At 37.0% G+C, this 22,534-nt stretch overlaps 1 protein-coding gene across 1 annotated transcript; it reads left to right on the top strand.

The window, feature by feature from the left end:
- The first annotated feature begins 2,298 nt into the window (after positions 1-2,298).
- LOC141578282 (uncharacterized) lies at positions 2,299-21,406 on the top strand. The gene is made up of 13 exons (XM_074367910.1): positions 2,299-2,377; positions 3,404-3,977; positions 5,466-5,551; positions 5,836-5,951; positions 6,057-6,138; positions 7,439-7,504; positions 8,311-8,374; positions 9,720-9,787; positions 11,741-11,872; positions 13,240-13,347; positions 15,202-15,316; positions 15,695-15,757; positions 17,984-21,406. The coding sequence occupies exons 1-3, from the start codon at positions 2,299-2,301 to the stop codon at positions 5,533-5,535; spliced, it is 723 nt and encodes a 240-aa protein (XP_074224011.1). The 3' UTR covers positions 5,536-5,551; positions 5,836-5,951; positions 6,057-6,138; positions 7,439-7,504; positions 8,311-8,374; positions 9,720-9,787; positions 11,741-11,872; positions 13,240-13,347; positions 15,202-15,316; positions 15,695-15,757; positions 17,984-21,406.
- Positions 21,407-22,534: the final 1,128 nt, after the last annotated feature.

Genomic DNA, 22,534 nt, shown 5'->3' with positions numbered 1-22,534 from the left:
TTTTTGCATTCAATTATTCATTCTTTTTTATGTGATAACACATAATCTATGAATTATTTGTTAACTATCACAATTAAATTTGTCAGTTTTTTTTTTTGGTAAAACCACTACCAAAAACAGCAATGACTAAACATGCTTTTATAAGGATCAATCAACCAATGCAGTTTAACACATGATCCATTAGAACCTCTCTTTTCAAAGTCTGGAGTTCTTTGACAGGTGGAAAAAATGTACATACTGTATACATTACAGAAGAGATCTTACAAAATTCTATCAATAAATATCCACAAAACTATTGCATGTCACTGCTAAAATTCAGTTTCACTATTCTGTTGAAAAAATTCCATTGGTTACATATCTCATTTAAGTGTTGGAAAGAATACTCCATGACTTCTAAGAAATGATGGACAATCTGAATTAAATAGCTAATTAACTTAAAATCAAAACTATAAGTTACATATTTGATAAAAGTAATCTATATATGTGCTTATCACACTAATATAATGTAGAATAAGATGGCTGTAATTGTGGAAGACTAGATCTACAGAGGTAGTAAAATGGTCCTGCTAGCTAGTAAATCTGATTATTAAAATCAGGAAGGAATAAGAAGAAAGTAGGGAAGAGAGGGAGAGAGGAAGATGAGAGGGAGTGAAAGAGAAAAAGGAGGGAAGGAAGGAAGGAAGGATTTGTAGTCAAACTGTTACATGTCAGGCCCTAAAATAAATTCTTTCCTTAATTCCATGAATTCACTTATTACACAATATTAACAAATTACTTAAAGAATGAATCAAAACCATATAAGATATTATTTCTCATGTAATGGAAAAAATAATACGATGAAGCAAATTAAATCTAATAGTGTTAAAATATTCAAAGCCTTTCTAATGATAAAAACTTTAAATATAAAGTATTCTACTTCAAAAATGCTTTCAGAGATGTTATCAATGGTGAGAGGATGTATATATCATATATAGTTTTCTGTTTATGAATTTGATTACATTATAGCAATGGAACAGTGTAATATTAAATTTAAAAAATGCATATCAATTGAAGATATAAATTAACCTCAAATTTGGGTTGTAAATAATTTTATATTTAGCTTTCAGTTTTCTTTGTTTTTATATAATTTTAGGAAAATAATTATCATACATAAATGTACAGATCTGAGTCTTTATCTAATATGTCTCAATCTCAAGAGTTCTAAAACCCCTCAATTTCCTTCTTTCCTTTCTTATTTTCTCCCTTCTTTCCTATTCCTTTATTGGTAATTTAGGGTATAAAAGTTAATTGTTGGCAATATTTTATCAGAACTTATAATGTGAATGAAGGATGAAAGATATATACATATATACACACACACATATAGTGATGATCCAACTTGGAATAAATATTTCCATATTTCTATGAAAAATTGTGAATGAATTTAACGATAGTATGTTATTCCTTAACATTTTTCATAATATACAGTATATGTACTTACAACTTTATATTGTGAACTTAATTGTTTAATATCTACCTTCATGCATGGAAGAGTTTTTATGTTATTATAAAGCATACTTTAATAATGTGATAAAGGAGAATTACATGGTGTTAAGAAATTATGTTAATGTAATGGGCTTTATGAATTCACAAATTAGCTGAGCACTGAGAGTGATTGGAATTAGATAGGCAAATCTCTTGAGGGGAGTAGGGCATTGATGTGTAAAAGATTATTTCTGAGAGTGAGAATAGCATGTGTATGGCCCTGTAGCATGAGGGAACATAGTACGAGGATTGTAAGACGTATATCTATGGTAATGATCATGAAGGTGAACAAGGAGTGATTTGAGGCAACTAACAAGGGTAAGGCCAAATATATAACAGTCAGCATATTACAGCAGGCTGTCCGGCGAGCCGGCCCTCAGCCCGCGCCGCGGGGTGGGCAAGCGCCCAGCGGGGGTCTCGGGCTCCCAGCCCACTGCCCCGCCTCCCTGCCACCCGCTAGGCGTCGTCCGGGAACGCCCCTCGCTGAGAGAGACCCTCAATCACAAGTCACCCCGCCCTCCCCACCCTCCTCGCCGTGCCACGCAACCCCGCCCCTGAACCGCCCTCCCGATCTCCGTGCAGTACCCCTCGCCCCTCGCCGGGAAGAACGCAGTGACTCCAGCAGCCCTGGCGGCTCTTTGGGCCCAAGGGGCGGGCGCGGCAGCCATTGGCGGAGGCGGCTGCCTCCGGCTGTCAATCCGGCGGCCCGGCCCCGCCCCACCGGCGGAGCGTGGCAGGACGCAGGGCCGCGGGGGCTGTCGGGACGGCTCCAAGATGGCCGCGCGCTTGGGGTCCGCACCTGCTGGCGGCCCCGAGCCCCGTTCACTGCCACCGCTGCTGACCAGAGCCGCCGGTCGGCCCGGCGACTCCGGGGGCTGACCCCGCGGGGCGGGAGGCCGCCATGGCGACCCTGGAAAAGCTGGCGAAGGCCTTCGAGTCCCTCAAGTCCTTCCAGCGGCCGCCACCGCCGCCGCCGCTGCCTCAGCCGGCACCGCAACCGCCGCCGCCTCAGCCCCCTCAGCCGGACCCGCGGCCTTAACCGCCACCGCCGCCCGCCCAGCCCCGTCAGCCGGCACCGCGGCCTCAACCGCCGCCGCCGCCGCCTCAGCCCCCTCAGCCGGCACCGCAGCCGCCGCCGCCTCAGCCCTCTCTGCCGGTATCGCAGCCGCCGCCGCCTCAGCCCTCTCAGCCGGTACCGCCGCCTCAACCGCCACCGCCGCCCGCCCAGCCCCGTCAGCCGGCACCGCAGCCGACGCCGCCTCAGCCGGTACCGCCGCCGCCGCCGCCTCAGCCCCGTCAGCCGGCACCGCAGCCGACGCCGCCTCAGCCGGTACCGCAGCCGCCGCCGCCTCAGCCCTCTCAGCCGGTACCGCCGCCTCAGCCGGTACCGCAGACGTTGCCGCCGCCTCAGCCCCTTCAGCCGGTACCGCCGCCGCCTCAGCCGTCTCAGCCGCCGCCGACTCAGCCGTTACCGCCGCCGCCTCAGCCCTCTCAGCCGGTACCGCCGCGTCAGCCGGTACCGCCGCCGCCTCAGCCCTCTCAGCCGGTACCGCCGCCTCCGCCGGTACCGCAGCCGCCGCCGCCTCAGCCGGTACCGCCGCCGCCTCAGCCGTCTCAGCCGCCGCCTCAGCCCCCTCAGCCGGTACCGCCGCCTCCGCCGGTACCGCAGCCGCCGCCGCCTCAGCCGGTACCGCCGCCGCCTCAGCCGGCACCGCAGCCGCCGCCGCCGCCTCAGCCCTCTCAGCCGGTACCGCCGCCTCCGCCGGTACCGCAGCCGCCGCCGCCTCAGCCGGTACCGCCGCCGCCTCAGCCGGTACCTCCGCCGCCGCCGCCTCAGCCGGTACCGCCGCCGCCTCAGCCCTCTCAGCCGGTACCGCAGACGTTGCCGCCGCCTCAGCCCCTTCAGCCGGTACCGCCGCCGCCTCAGCCCTCTCAGCCGGTACCGCCGCCTCAGCTGGTACTGCCGCCGCCTCAGCCGGTACCGCCGCCTCAGCCGGTACCGCAGCCGCCTCAGCCGGTACCGCCGCCTCAGCCGGTACCGCCGCCGCCGCAGCCCCCTCAGCCGGCACGGCCGCCGCCGCCGCCTCAGCCCCTTCAGCCGGTACCGCCGCCGCCGCCGCCTCAGCCGGTACCGCCGCCGCCGCCGCCTCAGCCGGTACCGCAGCCGCCGCAGCCTCAGCTGGTACCGCCGCCGCCTCAGCCCTCTCAGCCGGTACGGCCGCCGCCTCAGCCCCCTCAGCCTGTACCGCAGCCGCCGTCGCCTCAGCCGGTACCGCAGCCGCCGCCGCCTCAGCCCCTTCAGCCGGCACGGCCGCCGCCGCCGCCTCAGCCCCTTCAGCCAGTACCGCCGCCGCCTCAGCCCTCTCAGCCGGTACCGCCGCCTCAGCCGGCACCGCAGCCTCAACCGCCACCGCCGCCTGCCCAGCCGTGGGTCAGGAGCCGCTGCACAGACGGTGAGTCCCTGCTGGCCCCTCCCCAGCCCTGCGCGGGTCTCCGTCCCTCCCTTGGCCTTCCCTGAAGGCCCCTGAAGGCCCCGAGGTGGTCCGGGCCCCAGGCCTCTGCTTTCCCAGCTGCGAAACTCGGGAAGGAACGGTGCTGTGTTGTGATCCGAGGCCGCGCGTCCCGTTCGGCTTCTTCTGGGCCACTCCCACCCCTCTCCTCCTCCGGGCCAGGTGTAACATTTTGTCTTCCCTTTTCAACTGACGGTTTAAAACAGTGTTTCAGATAACTGTCAAAACACTATGCATGCAAAACCCTAGGTTAACTTAAGGGAAGGAGTAGGAGAGAAGGGGGAAAGGAGAGAAGTTCACCGGTCACTTCTGTGGGGGTGGGTTAGATGGTCACAGTGGTGAACGCTTAACTGCTACATGGCCCCCTGCGCTTACCATCATAGTCGTTACTGTTACTAACCCCGGACAGCACTGGTGTTAAGGAGGCATGACTACGGAACAGGTGCTCATTGAGCTTAATTTTACACAAACAGTAAGATTTCCAAGGAATCAAGACAGGCAGTAAACGCCAGCTGCAGAGGACAGCTTGTGCAGGGTTGGGAAACAGCATGGCATGATCAGAACTTTAGTTTGACTGGCTTGAAATGTAGAGGGAAAGGGAAACTTCACACTGATGAATCAGAGAGGAGATAGCTGTTTTTATTAAACTAAAATGGTTAAATGAGCCTTGTTGGTTAATGATTTGCCTTAGCAATGTGAATTTGGATTCTGCAAGTATTTTATAAGTTCTGTAAGAAGCTTGTTTTAAAATTTCAAAACTCTTGATACTAGAAGTTCAGTTTTATTTTATAAGAATTTTTTAAAAAGTGTTTATTTAACTCAATTAGAACTGAGTTCCTTTAACATAGACTTTATTATCTCATGTATTAATACCCTCTAGAGGTACACAATGAAAAATGTGATTTATAAACAGACACATACAGACACAAGGAAAACAGAGTATGTAGCTTCAGTAACAGTTTAAGAGAAAAGTCAAACAGAAATTTTCCCTGGTCAAAATATCAAAAAAAGCACCTGGGGCTTATATCCTTTAATTGATTTGATCTCTAAATGGACAAATACACAATTTTTTTTTTTTAAATTGCTAAGAACAAGATTCTTTTTCACGTTGAATAATGATTTTGAAGTTTAAATAAATACCAACAATAGAGCTATGAGGGAGGAAAAATATAAAATACTGATTTTTTTTTTTAATCTCACGGTAAGGTGCATTCTTAAATACATAGGAGAGAACTGTCATGATTTGCGCAACTTGCTTGCAGATTGTTCAACAGTATTAACAATGATTGAATTTAGATGGTGGGCATATGGGAATTTATCATCCTATTAAACAGTTTTCTGTACTTCTGAGACTTAGAATAAAACATTGGAAGGATCCTGTTAGACATAATGCTCTATGTGAAGTAATTTGTTCCCTTTGTGAAATTCTAGGAAGGTTAAATTGCATGTTCATAACATCAAGAAAATCACAAGCATTTACGATGTAATCAGAACTACCTGAGGATCTGTGAAACTTGGTGAGTTGGTGGATTTTTTAAAATGTCTTAAAACATTTTGTTTTTACAAAGATTACAGGAGTAAGAGAAGATAAATTTTAATCAACTATTAATATTTTTTTCCTGGTTGATGTGATATAATTAAATGTGGGGAAAAAAGGTAAATTCTACAAGGAGACACTACCTTGATGGTTTTCTATGGAGGAAACTCAAGCAGGAGGAAGTTTAATTTAAAAACATAAATTACTGCTCTTTATAATACATTCTAAGTTGTCATTCTTTTGAATGCCTTCCTTTCCAAACAGGTGTGTTATTCTGGGAGATCATCAGGACTTCTGGGTATTTGGAGGTACTGACCTAACCAGTGGAACTGCTGATTTATAAGAAGTTGTCCAGAATTTTGGAAAACTGATTAGTAGAGGTAAATAATGTTTCCTTGGCAAGTGATGACAGAAAGTGACTTGAGTGAATTTTCCTTTGTTTTTAGGCAGATGTACCTAACCATGTATGTTAACAATGATTACAGGCTGGAGACCGAGAAGAACTACCATTTTTGCCAGCTGGGATGCAGAAAAATTTGGACTTCTGGGTTCCACAAATGGGCTGAGGTAACTAAGACAGAAAACGTATCTTCTTGGTCAACATTTATCTCAGGGTAATCACAGATGTGTTCCATTACCTGATATTGTTTTAATTTGGATAAATACTCAAGAAAATTTAAGAAATAGAGTTTGCTTTTGCTTTTACATCAGTTTGGTAAAACAGAACAACCTCTTAATTACTAAGTACAAACCAAGTTTTTCGTTATTTTTAAAATATTTTAGTTTCTATTTGTATTTGTTTTGTGAGAAGTAAGTAAAATCTGTAAGCTCAGAAAATAGTCAAACCTAGGAAGCTGCTTCTGACAAGTGAATTAGCTTATTGAAAATCTGATATAGATCTTTGGCATTAATTTTCAAGTTTTTACAGTTTCCTTGGATTTCTTCTATCTAGGAAAACAACATGCTCTTTTAAGATGACTATACTCTGATTATAGTCTCTCCTTTATGGATTCTGTACTAAATTGTAACCATAGGTATATTTTACCATTTACAAAAGTGCCTGATTGGGAAGTATAATACAATGATTTTGTAAATTGAATTACTCTAAAATTTCAAGGATTTATTTTTAATTCAATTATGATTAATTTTCATTTGTCACTGGCTCTTAATGCTTTATTTTAAAGTGTCTTTCATAGGCCCCCTTCTTTCGTCTTCTTCCCTTAGGCTCTCTGTCCAGTAACTCTAAGTTCTTACATGTTCAAGGTAGGCTTGTGTGTTTTTTTTAAAGGCAGGTGCACCAAAAAGCACTTTCCTGTGACTATCCTCTGTTTTGTTCATCATTTATGAGTCCAAATTTTATAGAATTGATTTGAAGAATGTCATATCTTTCTTATCATTGTGTCTGGTTTTTAAAATGCTTTCCTTCTGACTCATTTCTGCATACTTTAAAATAATAATATGAATTAAATAAGTATGGGAATAAAATCACAGTTACTTGTATCACATTTGATTCCATTTATATTGCAAAGTCTTATTATTATGTTGGTGTTATGAACATGCATTTCATAATACACTTATTTAGATGAATCAGATCTTATTCATTAAGGTCATTTACTTTTAGAAATATGTAATTTCTTGTGAATACATGTATATAGAAATACATGTGTTTTTCTATAATTTAATCAGCTTAGAATACAGATAAAATAAATCCAAGATACAAGATAATATGCCTTGCATTAATTTAAATTCATGTGAGTTAAAAGACAATTTGAATATTGTTTCCCATTTTCTACTAGCTTCTTGATCATATTCAGCAGCACATTTACCTTTACATATAGTTAAGGCATCTTTTTTATTTCTACTGTAGCTCTGTCATAATGGAAACTCTGCAGCAGAATCAGCTGTCATCTATCCCGTGTGGCCAAGTGCAGAGGTGAGAATTCTCATTTGTGGGATGACCAGTCACAGCTTTAAATGTTTTTACTGTAACTGCTCTTATAAGGTAGCAAGCTAGAGAGAGAGAGAGAGAGAAACAGAGAGAAGAAAAGAGTTCTCTCTGCATATTCCCATGTGTGTGATGGCATTAGTCTTCTTCTGTATTTTTCTAGAATGTGTGTGCGTGTGTGCATGTATGTGTGAGAGAGAAATGTCTTGTCTTTGTCCTAATAGCCACTCTTCTCTCCCTCTAGTTTTTTCTCTATCCTCCCCTCCTTTCTTTTTCTTTTTCATCAATATCTTCTCTTTCAAAAAATTCTTGATAAATCAAATTTCCAACTTCCTCAGTTTTAATATGGTAAAGTTACTTGGATCCCCAACGTCAAGGGATCTCATACTTTAATGTCTGTAAGGATTGCCAGGGACACCTTTTAAAAGTACAGATTTCCAGGCCTTACTTTGAGCAGTTCTCTTCCAGTAGATCCAGGGTGAGGCTGAGCATCTCCGAGCCTTCCCCCTTCATATTATGGTGCAGGGGATCAGGGGCAGTTTTCCTCTGGGTCTCTGTGCTGTTGCTATGAAAAGTGGCTACAGCATCACTAATATTTTTCTTTCTTGTTTTAATTGCATTAATATTATCAAGCAATTAATAGCATTTTCTTAAAATTATGGTCAAAGGCATAGGCGTTTGATTTATAATGGTATCTGCAAACCACTCTTTTACTGAATTAATTTGTTTGTTTTGCTTGTATTTCCACAATTGTAAATGCCGTGAGTTAAGTGACTGCTTTGCTTCAACTACAGGAGAATGTGAAAACACTCCAGGAGAGAGAGGTTGCATATATCAATGCAGACTCATACACAGAAGGTAAATTTTATTTCAGATTGTCATTAAATAGTATACCAGTATTTAAGTGTATCAACTCCAACTCATAAACTAGGATTATCCTCTTTCTATGAGATGCCTCAATAATACCTCCATTTCTCCATTTTACCAGAGAGAACATTATTATGATTCAAATGAATCAATATGATTCATAACTAAGCTATTGATCCTAATTTCTTTAGTATATTTACCATTGGCCTATCTTGGATTACTACTTAAAACTTTAGTACTTTTGACATTCTTCCTGTGGAGCTATTTTTAAAAGTTGGGGTAAAGTATTTCATACAGAAATAGTTCCTGTATGTATTGGACCAACTCTGAAATAAGCACCCACTACAGACTTCCTTTTGACCCTGACATGTGGCATGTGCATCTGTAGGCTTTCATCATATTATGGTTATTTCTAGGTAAGTGTCACAGGACACATGTTAGTTACTGACATGCTCTAGTCTAAAGTCTTGATATTGAATTGAATGAATGAATAAAAACATGAACATTATGGCCTTACCACTTCCTTTGCCAAAGACCCCTAGGTACTGCTGCCGTAATGAGCAATGGCCCTTACTGTTACTGAAGGAGCTGCGGCCTTAGCAGCAGAGTCTGCCTCTGCAGTCTCCTACCCCGAGTGTGTGCTGCAGCCTCTGTGGCTCCTGAAGAGTTATTTCCACCTTGTGTTTTAGTTTTAGCCAGACTGTTTGTCTGTCTGTCTATTTATCTACCTACCTATCTATCTATTCTAAAATCTTATTTATTTGTTTATACTGAAGTACATTTGATTTATAATGTTAGTTTCAGGTGTACAGCAAAGTTACACAGTTATATACAATTACATATACATATACATATACATATACATATACATTTTTAGATTCTTTTCCATTATAGGTTATATAAATACTGAATATAATTCCCTGTGCTATACAGTAGGTCCTTGTTGTTTATCTGTTTCATATATAATAGTGTATATCTGTTAATCCTGAACTCCTAACATCTCTCTTCCCTTCCCCCTTTCCCCTTGGGTAACCATAGTTTCTTTTCTATGTCGTGAATCTATTTCTGGTTTGTAAATAAGTTCATTTGTATCATTTTTTTGTTTGTTTACATTCCACATATAAGTGATATAATTTGATATTTGCCTTTCTCTGTCTGACATACTTCACTGAATATGATAATCTGTAGGGTCCACCCTATTTTTAATTCTCCAGGAATGATGCCTTCAATTTGAAATCTGTTATATCTTGTTTATAATTAGAAAATAAAGTTAGAATTAAATACAGGTTTGAAGTCCATTTGGAGGTATTAAAATACTCTCTTATTTATTTTGCAGGCAATTATACCCTCAGAGTTGACTGTACACCTCTTCTTTTCCAGTTGGTATATAAACTGACAAAAGAGGTATGTAAATAGATCTGTCATAATGTTTTCTGATGAGTAGATAAGTCAATAACTTTTGTTTTCTAAATTACTAATATTTAAACTGGTGACAGACATAGCTGATTTGTATAAATAACAAATCAGAACGAGCTTTAATACACTTCTTATGTGACATAACTATGAGAACAGTAGTGCTAGTCTCTGTTCTAATAATAGTTCCTAATAATTGTATACATTTGTTAAAATGTGCAGGGTCTGTTGTTTCATGGGGCAGAGTCTCTTTGATGTAACAGAAAGAATACTGAGCTGGGGTGGGGAAGCCTTGGCTGTGAAGATTGCCTTGGCTATTCATTCATTCATTCATTCAGCAAGTATTTATTATGTGGTTACTATGTATCAGGTCCTATGAAATGAATTCTAGAAGCAACAGTGATAAAAGGACAAGGTTACTGAATCCAAATACTTTGTAATCTAGAGAGGCCACAGACCTGTAAATGAGGACTCATACTTCACTTGAATATTGGATACTATATACAGTGGAGAACAATTGCGGAAGAGAGAAGCTAAGACCCTGGGGTAGCTGGTGAGGTTGGAAAGCATTAGAAGGTGTTCACAGAAGGATTAGTGGTTAGGCTGTAAAATGGAAGGATGTGAAAGTGGGGAGAAGGTTTCTCCTCAGAGGACACAAGAGCTAATAAAGACATGGATGTGTGAAAGAACATTTCCTGACCTCTGGGTAATGCAATATAACCTAAATGTAAGGTTTTGGTGAAAAAGCTGGTAAGAAACTGACACATAGGCCTAAATGTTCATAAATCTGGTGATGGAGAAATTAAAGAATCTTTAACAAGTTTGTACATTATCATTTTTATTCATTAGAAAAATTACTCTGTATCAGTGCAGTGAATAGGTTAAGCTGTAGTAAGCCTAAAAGCAAAATGGAAATAATTGCACATACTTATTTAGCGCACAGGAATTTATAAATACTAGTTATTGATGTAAAAAGTACTCTGAAAATGCTAATGCACTCTGAATCTCTAAAAATTATGTGATCTACTCATTGAGAATATGTGTGCTTCATTTAAATAACCCCCCATTATAGAATTTAACTGTAGAAATGTTTCTTTCAAGTAGGTATCACTTAGATGACAGTGGGAAGTAGATGTCACATCTCTGTGGTCCTGTTTCCCAATCGCCCTTCATCTTGCCCTGTCCTTTTCACTGTTAGTGTCTTTAACATCTCATCCTCCCAAGTGAGCATCCTCCCATGCCCATCACAACTCCCACCATACTGGGAAGCTTAGGTCCTTGATCATTTTATTGAAATGTCCCATAAAAACATCTTATCTAAAAGCACGCTGTAAAGACAGCCCTTGTTGGGGAATCCTTCTCAGGAGATACATTTACACTCTGTCCTACAGAGGAGGCTCCTGCCTTTATAGGAGGGGTAGTAAGAATTTTAGGACCAAGAAGGAGAAGCTTAGGTCTATCCCCTTTGTACATTTATTTAATAAGTATTAAATGTGTAAGTGGTTACCATAATGACAGGATAAATCAAACAGAGATTCTGCTATTAGTGTGTTACCTGTGTAGCCAGGAGAGACTATGATCAAGAATTTTCAAATCTAAGATAGAGATTAAAATCACCAAAGTGAATACAGATAAAAGTGTGGGAAGCAAAAAATAAATATCTTAGTTTATTATTTTACATGTTGGAATTAAACAGCCTGCTTAATGGGAAATTGCAAGTTTTTTTCCCATTTTAAAGCCTCTTTTATGTTAATTTGAATTTAATTTGCATGCCACTATATATACAATATATTTGTCTTTCAGAGTTTTTGTTTTAGGTAGTTTTTTAACAGTTTAACTGGGAAATTAAAATGTATCTTTAGAAGTTACATTATCAGGATGAACTAATTAATTGTCCAGAAGAGAAGAGTGAGATTTTATAATCTTTTTTGATTTGATTGTCAGTGGAGGAATCAGACATCATTCATCTGGAGAAATGCTGTTGGTTGCTGAGGGCTCAATCCCGAACTGGATGATTTGATTTAGAGACATTTGGCCCATTGGCTTCACCACCAGTTTGTCCATCTCTGAGTGAAGGTGGGAATCCTTCTATTTTCTACAAATGTTCTTTGGTAAACACGTGAGCCTTTTTCCACCTTTGGAGCCTTGTGTAAGTCGGTTTACCTTTCTGCACCTGAATATTCTCATATATAAAATCAGTTTGACCAAGACAATCATTATGAAACTGTGCTCCAGTGCGGTGCCTCAGCATCTGGTGCAAGGTCAGGGTGGTGGACACTGAATAGGCAAAGCTGTAGCTTCCACACGTGACCTCACCTCTTCCTCAGCTGAGTAGTGTCTATTGTATTTCTTTTATATAGAAGAAGGTTCCACTGCTGTATCCTTCCCCCACCCTTAAAAAATTAAGAAACCACTGGACTAGACCATCTCTAAGGTCCCCACTTAACTCTAAACTTTCCACTACTATATTTATATGTGTATAGTATATATATATATATTAAATGAGGTTTACAAGGAGTAGTTGTGGCTGATAATCACAAAAACTGTATTTGAAATCTGAAAGCTTGGGTTCTGCTTCTGATTCAGACCTTTTTAAAAAAATTTCTTACTTTTAGCAAGTCATTTAACTACTTCTTAGCTTCAATTTTCTGCTCTTTGAGGGCACAGAATTAGATTCTTGAAATAGACAGTCTGTATTCTTCAGGTTTCTAGTGTGTTTTAGTAATATTTGTTAGGGGAGCTAGAACAGACAGGGCTTCCACTTCAGCAGTGCAGTTATGTTTTTACCTTTTTAGAATTAGAGATTGAGAAATCATTTCATTTGAAAACAAAATGATTCCATTTATTTTTTATGAAAAGTTTAAAAACCACACGATTAGATTATAAATTGCCCTTTATTTCTGAAATTTAATATATTTATTTATACAGATTAAGTGGTATAATGAAGACTGCAGTACAGAATTTCTTTCTCTTATAATATAGTGTGTTAGTTTTCTTTGCTTCATGAAGGAGTTGTATGAAGCTTGTTAATAACAACACAGTATATCTTTGATAGAGTTCAACTTTTCTTCTTCTTTTTTCTTTTTTCTTCTTAGTCTTTCCAAATTAGGATAATTGTGGTCTCTGACATTTTTCCAGTTAAATTTTTAAAATATATTTTTATTTTTTACATTCTACAATCGCTTTTGACTTTTGGAATTAATATAAGATAGAGACAGGTAGGCAGACAAAACCAAACACTAAATGATAGTATTTTCTTCTAGGAAGTTAAATTTTGGTTATAATTATTCCAGGGGAAAAAAAAAACTTCCTAAGACAGTGGAAACTACTGATAACTTTTAAAAACTAAGTCAGTTTATGCGAGTCATGCCTCCTTTCATAAGCATGTCATTATTAACAGGAAATTTGTTGGCTGTGATTTATTCTGTTTTCCTATTTTACAGGTTTATTTAATGCTTTTGGTGAAAATCATGACAGCCACATAGATTTTAAGGAGATATCCTGTGGGTTTTCAGCTTGTTGCAGAGGACCTCTGGCTGAAAGACAGAAATGTAAGTGTGTTAAACATCACAAAATTTGGAAGCTATACAGAGAAAAAAATTAGCATCCATTCATGTAAAAAATCATCTGATTAAGGCTTGAATTTTCATCCCTTTGGCAAATAGCAATCTCTTGCTGAGGTTTTACTGAGGTCAGTGTAAAGGTTCAATCATCTATTCTTTTTTACTGTAGAGTAATTTAAGATCTTTGTTATTAATAATGGTTGATTTTCCAGATGAATGTACAATTCATGATAAATGAACTACATCATTCATGATGTGTTTGAAAATGTTAAGCATATAGAAAATATTTTCTGGTAGTCTATATAGAAAATTTGTCTTGCTTAACTTGAATTCCAACTTATTTTCTAGCACTGTGTATATTGATATTAGCAAAATTAAATTTATGATAAAACAATTTTATTAAATACTAAATTTATCTTTTAAACCTAGCTAAAATATTATAGCGTAATTTATAAGCATATTACATTAATAAATCTTAACCATATTTGGTTAGGAAAATTCAGCAGTTTACATTTAATTGGAACCTAATTCTTATATATTCACTAGGGTCATTATCTCTGCATATTTCTAAAATACAGCTTCACAAATACTGCGTATTTTGGGTATGATACTTATTAGTTCAATATTCTTTTGTAATGTTGTACTGTGATGCACTCAGTTAATTACTAGCATAATTGTTACATGGGTGTGTGAAGTAGATAATTATTTAATCTTAAAACTTTAGATTTCTTTTATCTTCCCTGATAGTATACCATTACTCTAACCTGGCTTTGTGATAGATTATTTGTTCACATTAAACTTCTGGTATTAAAGAGGCTGAAGTCTTTGTTTCTCAATTGAGGTTAATTATTGTCTTAAATTTTTTTTAATTTATTTTTTGCCAGGGGACTAGTGGAAGTTAACCAACTAGACTAACTAGCAATTTTGCTGATATTGATGTTAATTAGCAAAGTGCTGATATTTTGGATTTTTAGCTTGTTGTATATAAACTTCATTGAAGATTTGAGATTGTTCTTAGGCAAAAATATTGGGTGCACATTAATTACACTGGAGAGGCAAAATCTTTATACAGTCATCTCTCATTATCTGCTGAGGATTGGTTCTGAGACCCCCTCAGATACCAAATCCATGGATGCTCAAGTCCTTATGTAAAATGGCATAGTATTTGCATATAACCTATGCACATCCTCCTGTATACTTTCAATCATCTCTAGGTTACTTGTAATACCTAATACAATGTAATTATTTGTAAATACAATGTAAATGATATGTAAATAGTTGTCAGTGAATAGCAAATTCAAGTTTTGCTTTTGAGAACTTTCTGGGAAAATTTATATATATATATATATATATAATTTTTGATCTATTGTTTATACCTGTGAATGCAGAACCAATGGATACAGGGGGCTGACTGTACCAGCTTTTTGTTGATTCTTAATATAGATGGAATATTTTCAACATTGTAAGAATCAACTCTGAAGTGATCAGTTTTAAATATTAGAAATTAATTTAAAAGTTTGAATTACCTTCTCAAAAACTGTGAGATATTGTATAGTAACTTGGCCCTTCTTTTTCAGTTTGCAAGAAATTTAACTTTAGATTTAGGTGAAGGATAGAGTTCTCTAAGCTGGCTAATGATATAAGGAGAGAGACTTGTGAAGTGTACAGGAATTCCTACAAGTTCAAAGGACTTTAATGACACAATCTCCTCCAAATAAGAACTTAATCCAGAATGTAATTGTTTGAGGAACTAAGTAATTTTACTAGGGCAGCTTGTAATAAAATGTATTATACTTCAGAATATGAAAGTAATTTCCCTCCATAAGAGTTTCTTTTCTTTAGTTTGCTTCAAGGTATTTGATGTTGACGGTGATGGAGTTCTCTCTAGGGTTGAACTGAGAGGCACGTGGTTGCACATTTAGAGGTCTGGAAGGACAACTGCACCGATGATACCCTGGTAAAGTCTGATTGTATACATCTTCTTGAATGTAAACTTCCAACAGGAACATAGAGTGAAGAATTTTTTAAAAGAGGTTGAGAAAAAGTAGTAAGAAATCTTCTAGGTTCTATATTATGCTACTCAAAATATTCATAGCCAAAGATGCAAAATTGGGAAGAGAATTTGCCTTAGAAAATTTAATAAGCTGAATGTATTATATTAAAAAAATGAAACCACTGGAAAATTGTCATAAATTTTTAAGGCAAACAAGCAATCTATTTCTGTAATTAAAAAAAGAAAAAAAAGTTGACCGAAAATACTTTATACTTCAGCTACTGGCTAATTAAGTTATACCTTCTCTATCCTAACTACTGATTTGGGTTTCTGGTTTTAAAGGAATTACATGTGGATGTATCCAACATTGTAGAAGATACATAGAATGCACATGACACCACAAAGGTGAGTGTAGCAGAGACTAATTTATTCTTTTCTAAAAATACATTATATTCTGAATTGTTATACATACCTTACATGTACATACTTGAATCTCTTCTACATCATCCCTGCTAAAAGCTTATTTGGACCTGTGGTTACAATTCCTCCAAGTTGTCCCTAAGGAAAGCCCATTCCACCTTTAAACAACTCCATTAAGTGTTATTTACATAAAAACATTATATTTTATAAGCTAGGCATTTTATAAAAATTAAGTAGAGACAGCCCTTGCCATCTGTAGTTTATAATCTTTACTTCTCCCATTTTAATACATTATGGTAAGACAAAGCTTATATTGAGCAAAAGAAGCCATAGAATAAAAGAACACATTGTACAATTCAATTTATATGAATTTCTAGAACAGAGACAACTCATGTTAATAAGTGTTACAATAGTGATTTTGGAGATGGGTGATTTAACTGGGAAGGACCATAGGATATCTGGGATGATGGGAATTATTTTTTATCTCAATCTGGGTGGTGTATATAGTTTTAAAATTTTTTTTTCAATAATATTGGTGAGGGTCTGTTCTAAGTTTTTTAATAGCAGCCAGAATAAGTGTATAATAGCAGAAACAAGCATGTACTTTACTAAGAATAAAGCCTTGAACTTTTTTTAGTTTCACAACATTTATTAAAGATATTATAATAGGTTTGCCTTAATGTCTATGTATCCCTGTGAAACTGAAGATAATCCATATATGTGAGACACATATGAGTTAATTTGACCCTTTCTATTCAAATGTTGACATGTACCAAGTAGCAGATGGTAGGATGTAGACCATAGTGGTCTTATACAGGCTTAGAAAAATAAGTAACTTTTTTTTTCAATCACAAATCCAGAAGAAATCATCATAGTCTTATTAACGGACACTCAACAGAAATAAATAATAGAAATGAATTTTTCAGGGCTTGATCTTTGTTTGGCAATTCAGATAACTGTCTTCATTTACTTTTCTGCCCAAACCTAAGGTAGCCATTTCTATTTGGTATATATGAAAACAGAAACATAGGAAAGTTTCTGTTAGGAAATACCTTATGTAGAGATACAATTTCCATTGCCTTTTTTCTGGGTGTTTGATAAGTATGGAAGTTATCATCGCTGTCTATTTTTATGTAAGACCGTGTTTCTTCTTATGGCTGTACTTTTGAACATTAAAAAAAAAGATCATTTAGCTGCTCCATCTCCGTGTAACCATAATAATGAAATGGTAAAAATTTAGAATAGAATTTGGACCTTTCAACCAAACCTATTACCCATATTCACTGGTGACTAGACTGTGACAATATTACCCATTATTTTGTACCATTACATTGGTATTAATATACTTTAATGGAAGTTGCATCATGAAAGCCAATAATTACCATCATAGTGCTTTAAAATCTTTTCTTATAATAAATGGTATTATATATTGAATGAATACATGAATATCATTAATAATAAATATTAAATATCATTAAATAATAAATCATTAGATAATAAAAATATAATTAATTAATAAAAGCTAAGAACATTATTATTCATCTAGGATTGTTAAGGTGATTGTTCAAAACATGAAGTAAGAAGCATTTGGTTATATTTTTGCCTACCAAGAAATATTGTCTACTGTATATAAATGTAATTTTTGGTACACTTTGACACCAAAAAAAAAAAATACTGCTTTATTCAACTTGTGAAAGTAATGTTAAATTTTATTTTGAGGAAATGTTAATATAGATACTCATTTATTATATATATTTAGTTCTTTTAAATCTCTTAAGAAGTCTAATAATATTGCCAGATGTTTTAAAGAAGATCTTAGAAAATTGTTAGGGTCAAAGGGCATAATCCAGAGAGTTTGGAAAGATGCTTTCAAAGTTAGTAAATAGTCCTTTTTCTCTAACCAGAACCTTTTGTGGGTTCTGTTAGTAAACTTCACCTTGAACCAGAAGATACTGTGAGTTATTTCCCAGGTCTTACTGGAGGAAGATTTTTGGTGATAAATTGCCCACGTTATGACTCACTACTTCAGAGTTTGGTTACTTTTGAACTTATTTTTGCTGGCCTACTTTTAGATGAACACATAGCATCTACATTAAATCATTAGTTTTCTTTCAGGCAAATGACCATTGCAAGTTTAATAAAACAGATTTTATTCAAATAATATAAGAAAATGAAGATTTAAGATATTCTTAAATATTGTTTCTCTTTCAGAATGGCCATCTTAACTCTAGAGGAATATCATATCTGGAGTGTGAAAAATGTTCTTGCCAATGAGTTTTTGAATCTACTTTTCCAGGTATGTTTAAGGTAAATGACAGAGACCGAGGGCAGTGGTACCAGTAGTTCTACATCTTTTCCATTATGTAGTAGTTAGACAACTAGACTACAAAACCATATATTGTCAAAAGAACTGCATTAACCTGTACACCACCTGCAGATGGTAAGTTAGAGCGTGCATGCTTCTCAGAGTCACAATGTGCATGATAGGAAAGTAGAGTATAGCTGATAATGTTTATCTTAATAACTCATGATAGAGCAGATTGTAGACACATAGAAAAGAATTTAAAATGTAAAAGCCATTATAATTTGCTATTTTTCTTTACTTTTTTTTTTTTTTAAGACCCTTCCTAACAAGTAAGGCAGTGTGGACAGAGACATATATCATAAGTCGGCAGCTGTAAATTTTTCACAAAGTATACAATCTTTCCAGTTAGGAGGTTATTTTAGATGCAAATCTGTTTCTTAATTTTCTTTTATTCTTTCTTTCTTTCTTTTTTTTTCTTTTTTTTAATTTAATTCTTTAGAAGGTCCAAAAAAGATTGAAGGAGAAAGGAGGAAAAAAAGCTGTCAGGGGTGAACATGAAATCATAAAACTTGCCAGATTTTAACTATTTTCCAGTTAAAGTAGTTCTCTTTGCTCCAATTTAAAGAAACAACTTATAGTTTCCCATTTTTCATAGTTCTTCATAAATATATGTTGATTTAATAGTATTTTACAGGGTGTGAGTAGGGACAGACTGGAAGTTCAAGATTTGTAAATACTGACAGGTATATATAGAATAGATAAACAAGTTTATACTGTATAGCACAGGGAAATATATTCAAAATTTTGTAGTAGCTCATGGGGAAAAAATATGAAAACTAATATACGTATATTCGTAAAGTACTGAAAAATTGTGCTGTACACCAGAAATTGACACAACATTGTAAACGGACTATAACTCAGTAAAAAAATAAAAATAAGATAAAACTGTTAGAACACTATAAAAAAAGTAGTATTTTAGATTTTTCTTATTTTATTCTCCTTTTCTTATAAAAGCACCCCTATGAAGTTCAATAAGGCTTGATATCTTTATATCTATCATGATTCTCCATTGTAAATACAGAGTAACCTGCCTGTGACACAGCTGTGTTAGAATAAATGAAAATTGAACTCTTCCTGACAGCTAATAATTAATGTATATTTAAAGCATATGAAATCTGATAAGTCTATGATACCCATTTAAATCAATCAGTTGCTCCACTGTCAGTTATCAGCCAGGATCTAAGTTGATGTCTTTATAAAATATAAATACATATAAAAATAATATAAACCTACTATAAACAGAAATGACTTGCTTAGTAATATGGAAATTAAGCAGCTATTTTTATCTCATTTAAAATGATGTCCTCAATTACTTTATCATTAATTATATAAACATTTTGACCACTTAAGTTTCTGTCTGAGTCACCTTGCAGCTCTTACATAGCAAAGCATTTTGAACTTTTATATTGCCCTTCCTATTTTCTCATGTTATTCAGGGGTTTGCATAGGCACTATTTTTTCTAGGACTCTATAAACAGATGTATGCCTGAGATTTTCTTTTGTGTCTGTGTTTCTAGCATTATATTACTGACAGATTTTTTTGTTGGTTTTCAATCTAATTTTTTTTCTTGGTATATATAGTCCTTTCAGCCCTTTCAAATATATATATATGTAGTCAGTTTACAATGTGTCAATTTCTGGTGTACAGCACAATGCTTCAGTCATACATGAACATACATATATTAATTTTCATACTCTTTTTCACCATAAGTTACTACAAAACAGTATTGGATATAGTTCCTTGTGCTATACAGTATGAACTTGTTTATAAATTGGGAGTTTGAGATTTGCAGGTACTAAATATTAACATTACATTTTATGATGCTTACTTTATCCCATATTCAGACATGCTTTTAAAACTTAATTTTCACTTAATATATAAGTAATCAGACTTACTCTAAATTGTTTTAATTTCTGTCTGTTTCTAAAATAGAATTAGCTAGTAAATTCAGTGATAAAAGCTTGAATTATACTTTTATTTTATTTGCCAAGATCCCACTCCTGGCTGACCATTTTGGGTATTTAAGTATAAAGTAAGTAAATGTCAGTAGAATTAGGAAACCATTCCTGTGGTAATATTGTTTTCAGTCCTTTCAAATAAACTCAGTGCCCAATATTTTGCAGAGGAAGCACTCTAAACATGATCAGGATCTTCTATCTTGTACGTTTGTCAGAAAGCGTCAAATGTTAAACAGTTTGATAAACAGAATAGTGCACCACACTGACCCCTACCTATATCCATGCTCTAATCCTGAAATCTGTGAATATGTTATTTTACATGGCAAAGGGGATTTTGCAGATGTATCAGGTTAAGGACTCTGAGACAGGGAGATTAGCCTGGATTATCTACATGGGCCTAGTCTAACAACAGGAGTCCTTAAAAATTGAAAATCTTTCCCAGCTGTGGTCAGAAAGATATGACTTTGGAAGAAGGATTAGAAAGCTGTAAAGCTGTTAGCTTTGAAGATAGAGGAAGGGCCATGGGTAAAGAAGTGTGGGTGAACTCTAGAAGCTGGAAAAGACAAGGAAATATATTCTTCCTTTGACCTACAGAAGGGCATACAGCCCTGCTGACATCTTGATTTTTAGCCAAATGATACCTGTTCCTGACTTGACCTACAGAACCATAAAATAATAAGCTTGTGTTGCTTTAAGCTGCAAAATTTGTGATAATTTGTTACAGCAGTGATAAAAATAAATATAGGGGAGGTAATCCAACTTTATGGATTGGAGGGCTCAGCATTTTAAAGATGTCAGTTCCCCTTCAACTGATTCAAAGTTTTATATGTGCACATCAAAATCCCCAACAGTTAATTGTTGTTACTGTTTTTTTGTAGAACTTGACAAGCTGATTCTAAATACATAGAGAAGCGTGAAGGGCCAACAATAGCCAAGATGATATTAAAGAACAATGTTAAAGGACTTATAAAACAATATTAAGTCTATGTGATAACTACCTAAAGTTAGACATATAGACCAATGGAACAGCATTGAATTAAACCCTGTACCATACATGAACAGTAACTTTAGATAGATTATAAATCTAATATATTTGAAACATAAAGCAAAGCATCTGGGGGAGGGTAAAGCTCAGGTGGAATGTGTGCTTAGCATGCATAAGGTCTTGGGTTCAACTCCCAGTACCTCCATAAAAATAAATAACCTAATCCCCCACCAAAATAAAGCATCTAGAAAATAGTGTAGGAGATATTTTAATGACTTTGAAGTGGCAAAGAGTTCTTAAACCAGACAAAGCATGAAACATAAAAGAAGAGTATTAATATTAAGTTGGACTTCAGTAAAATTAAGAATTATTTTTATCAAGAGATACCATTAAGAAAGTGAAAAGCTAAGCCACACGGTGGGAAAATATATTTACTATACCTATATCCAACAAAAGACTTGTATCTAGGGCATATAAAGAACAAAAACCAGTGGAGTAAAAGGCAGAACCTCAATATTAAAATATGCAAAATAATTGAACAGGTGCTTCACAAACACACAAAAAAATCCACATAAACTATGAAAAGGGGCTGACCTCTTTAGTAATAATGGAAATACATACTAAAACCACACTTGGAACACCATTAGACATCCACTAGAATAGTTAGTTGTTAAGGATATGAAGCATTGGTGAGGGCAACAAGCAATGGGGACTCTTACACATGGCCAGTGGGAATATAGATTCTTACAAATACTTTGGAAATAGGCTTTTTGAATGAAAGTTATATATGTGTGTGTGTGTGTATATATATGTACACACACACACATACACATACACACACACCCACACCCTATTACCAAGGGTAACCCATGTGTGTACCCTTCAGAAACTTCTACATCTGAGCACCAAAGGACATCCAGAAAATTCTCATAATCACTATTTGTTATACCCCCAAATAGAAAATGACCCAAACACTTGTCAACAATAAATACATAACCATAAGTGGTGGCACATGCATACAATTTGTATACTTTAAAGCAATAAAAAATATACTAGTTTACAGAAAACACTAGTGGATGAATCTTACATAATGTTGAGTGGAAAGTACGGGACCAAAAATTTCAAAAGCAAAAAAACCAATCCATGGTGGCTGAATTTAGGATGGTGAGTCCATCAAAGGGGTGCCGTAGTAACTGGGAAGAAACCCAAAGTGGAACAGCAATGTCCTGTTTCTTGACTGGATGAAGGTTACATAGATGTGTTTACTTTGTGAAAAATCACTGAGCTGTATATTTAAGATGTGTTCACATTTAAGCATGTATACTATATTTGCATTTTTTAAAAAAAAGTTTGCTTGCAAAAAAAGATATCCAAAGCCCAAGTATTTATCAGTAGGAGAATGGATAAAACAAATGATAGTATATTCAAACAATGGAATACTACTCAACAATAA

This window comes from Camelus bactrianus, chromosome 8 (assembly GCF_048773025.1).
Source record: "Camelus bactrianus isolate YW-2024 breed Bactrian camel chromosome 8, ASM4877302v1, whole genome shotgun sequence".
In the NCBI taxonomy this organism is placed as follows: domain Eukaryota; kingdom Metazoa; phylum Chordata; class Mammalia; order Artiodactyla; family Camelidae; genus Camelus; species Camelus bactrianus.
This window is presented reverse-complemented; position numbering and strand designations above follow the sequence as displayed.

Bases quoted from the DNA above. Each gene is read 5' to 3' on its own strand.
- LOC141578282 (XM_074367910.1), top strand. From the start codon at position 2,299: ATGGCCGCGCGCTTGGGGTCCGCACCTGCTGGCGGCCCCGAGCCCCGT. The intron at 2,378-3,403 runs GTCGGCCCGGCG...CCGGTACCGCAG, and splicing joins GCTGCTGACCAGAGCCGCCG to ACGTTGCCGCCGCCTCAGCC. The intron at 3,978-5,465 runs GTGAGTCCCTGC...GTGAAATTCTAG, and splicing joins CAGGAGCCGCTGCACAGACG to GAAGGTTAAATTGCATGTTC.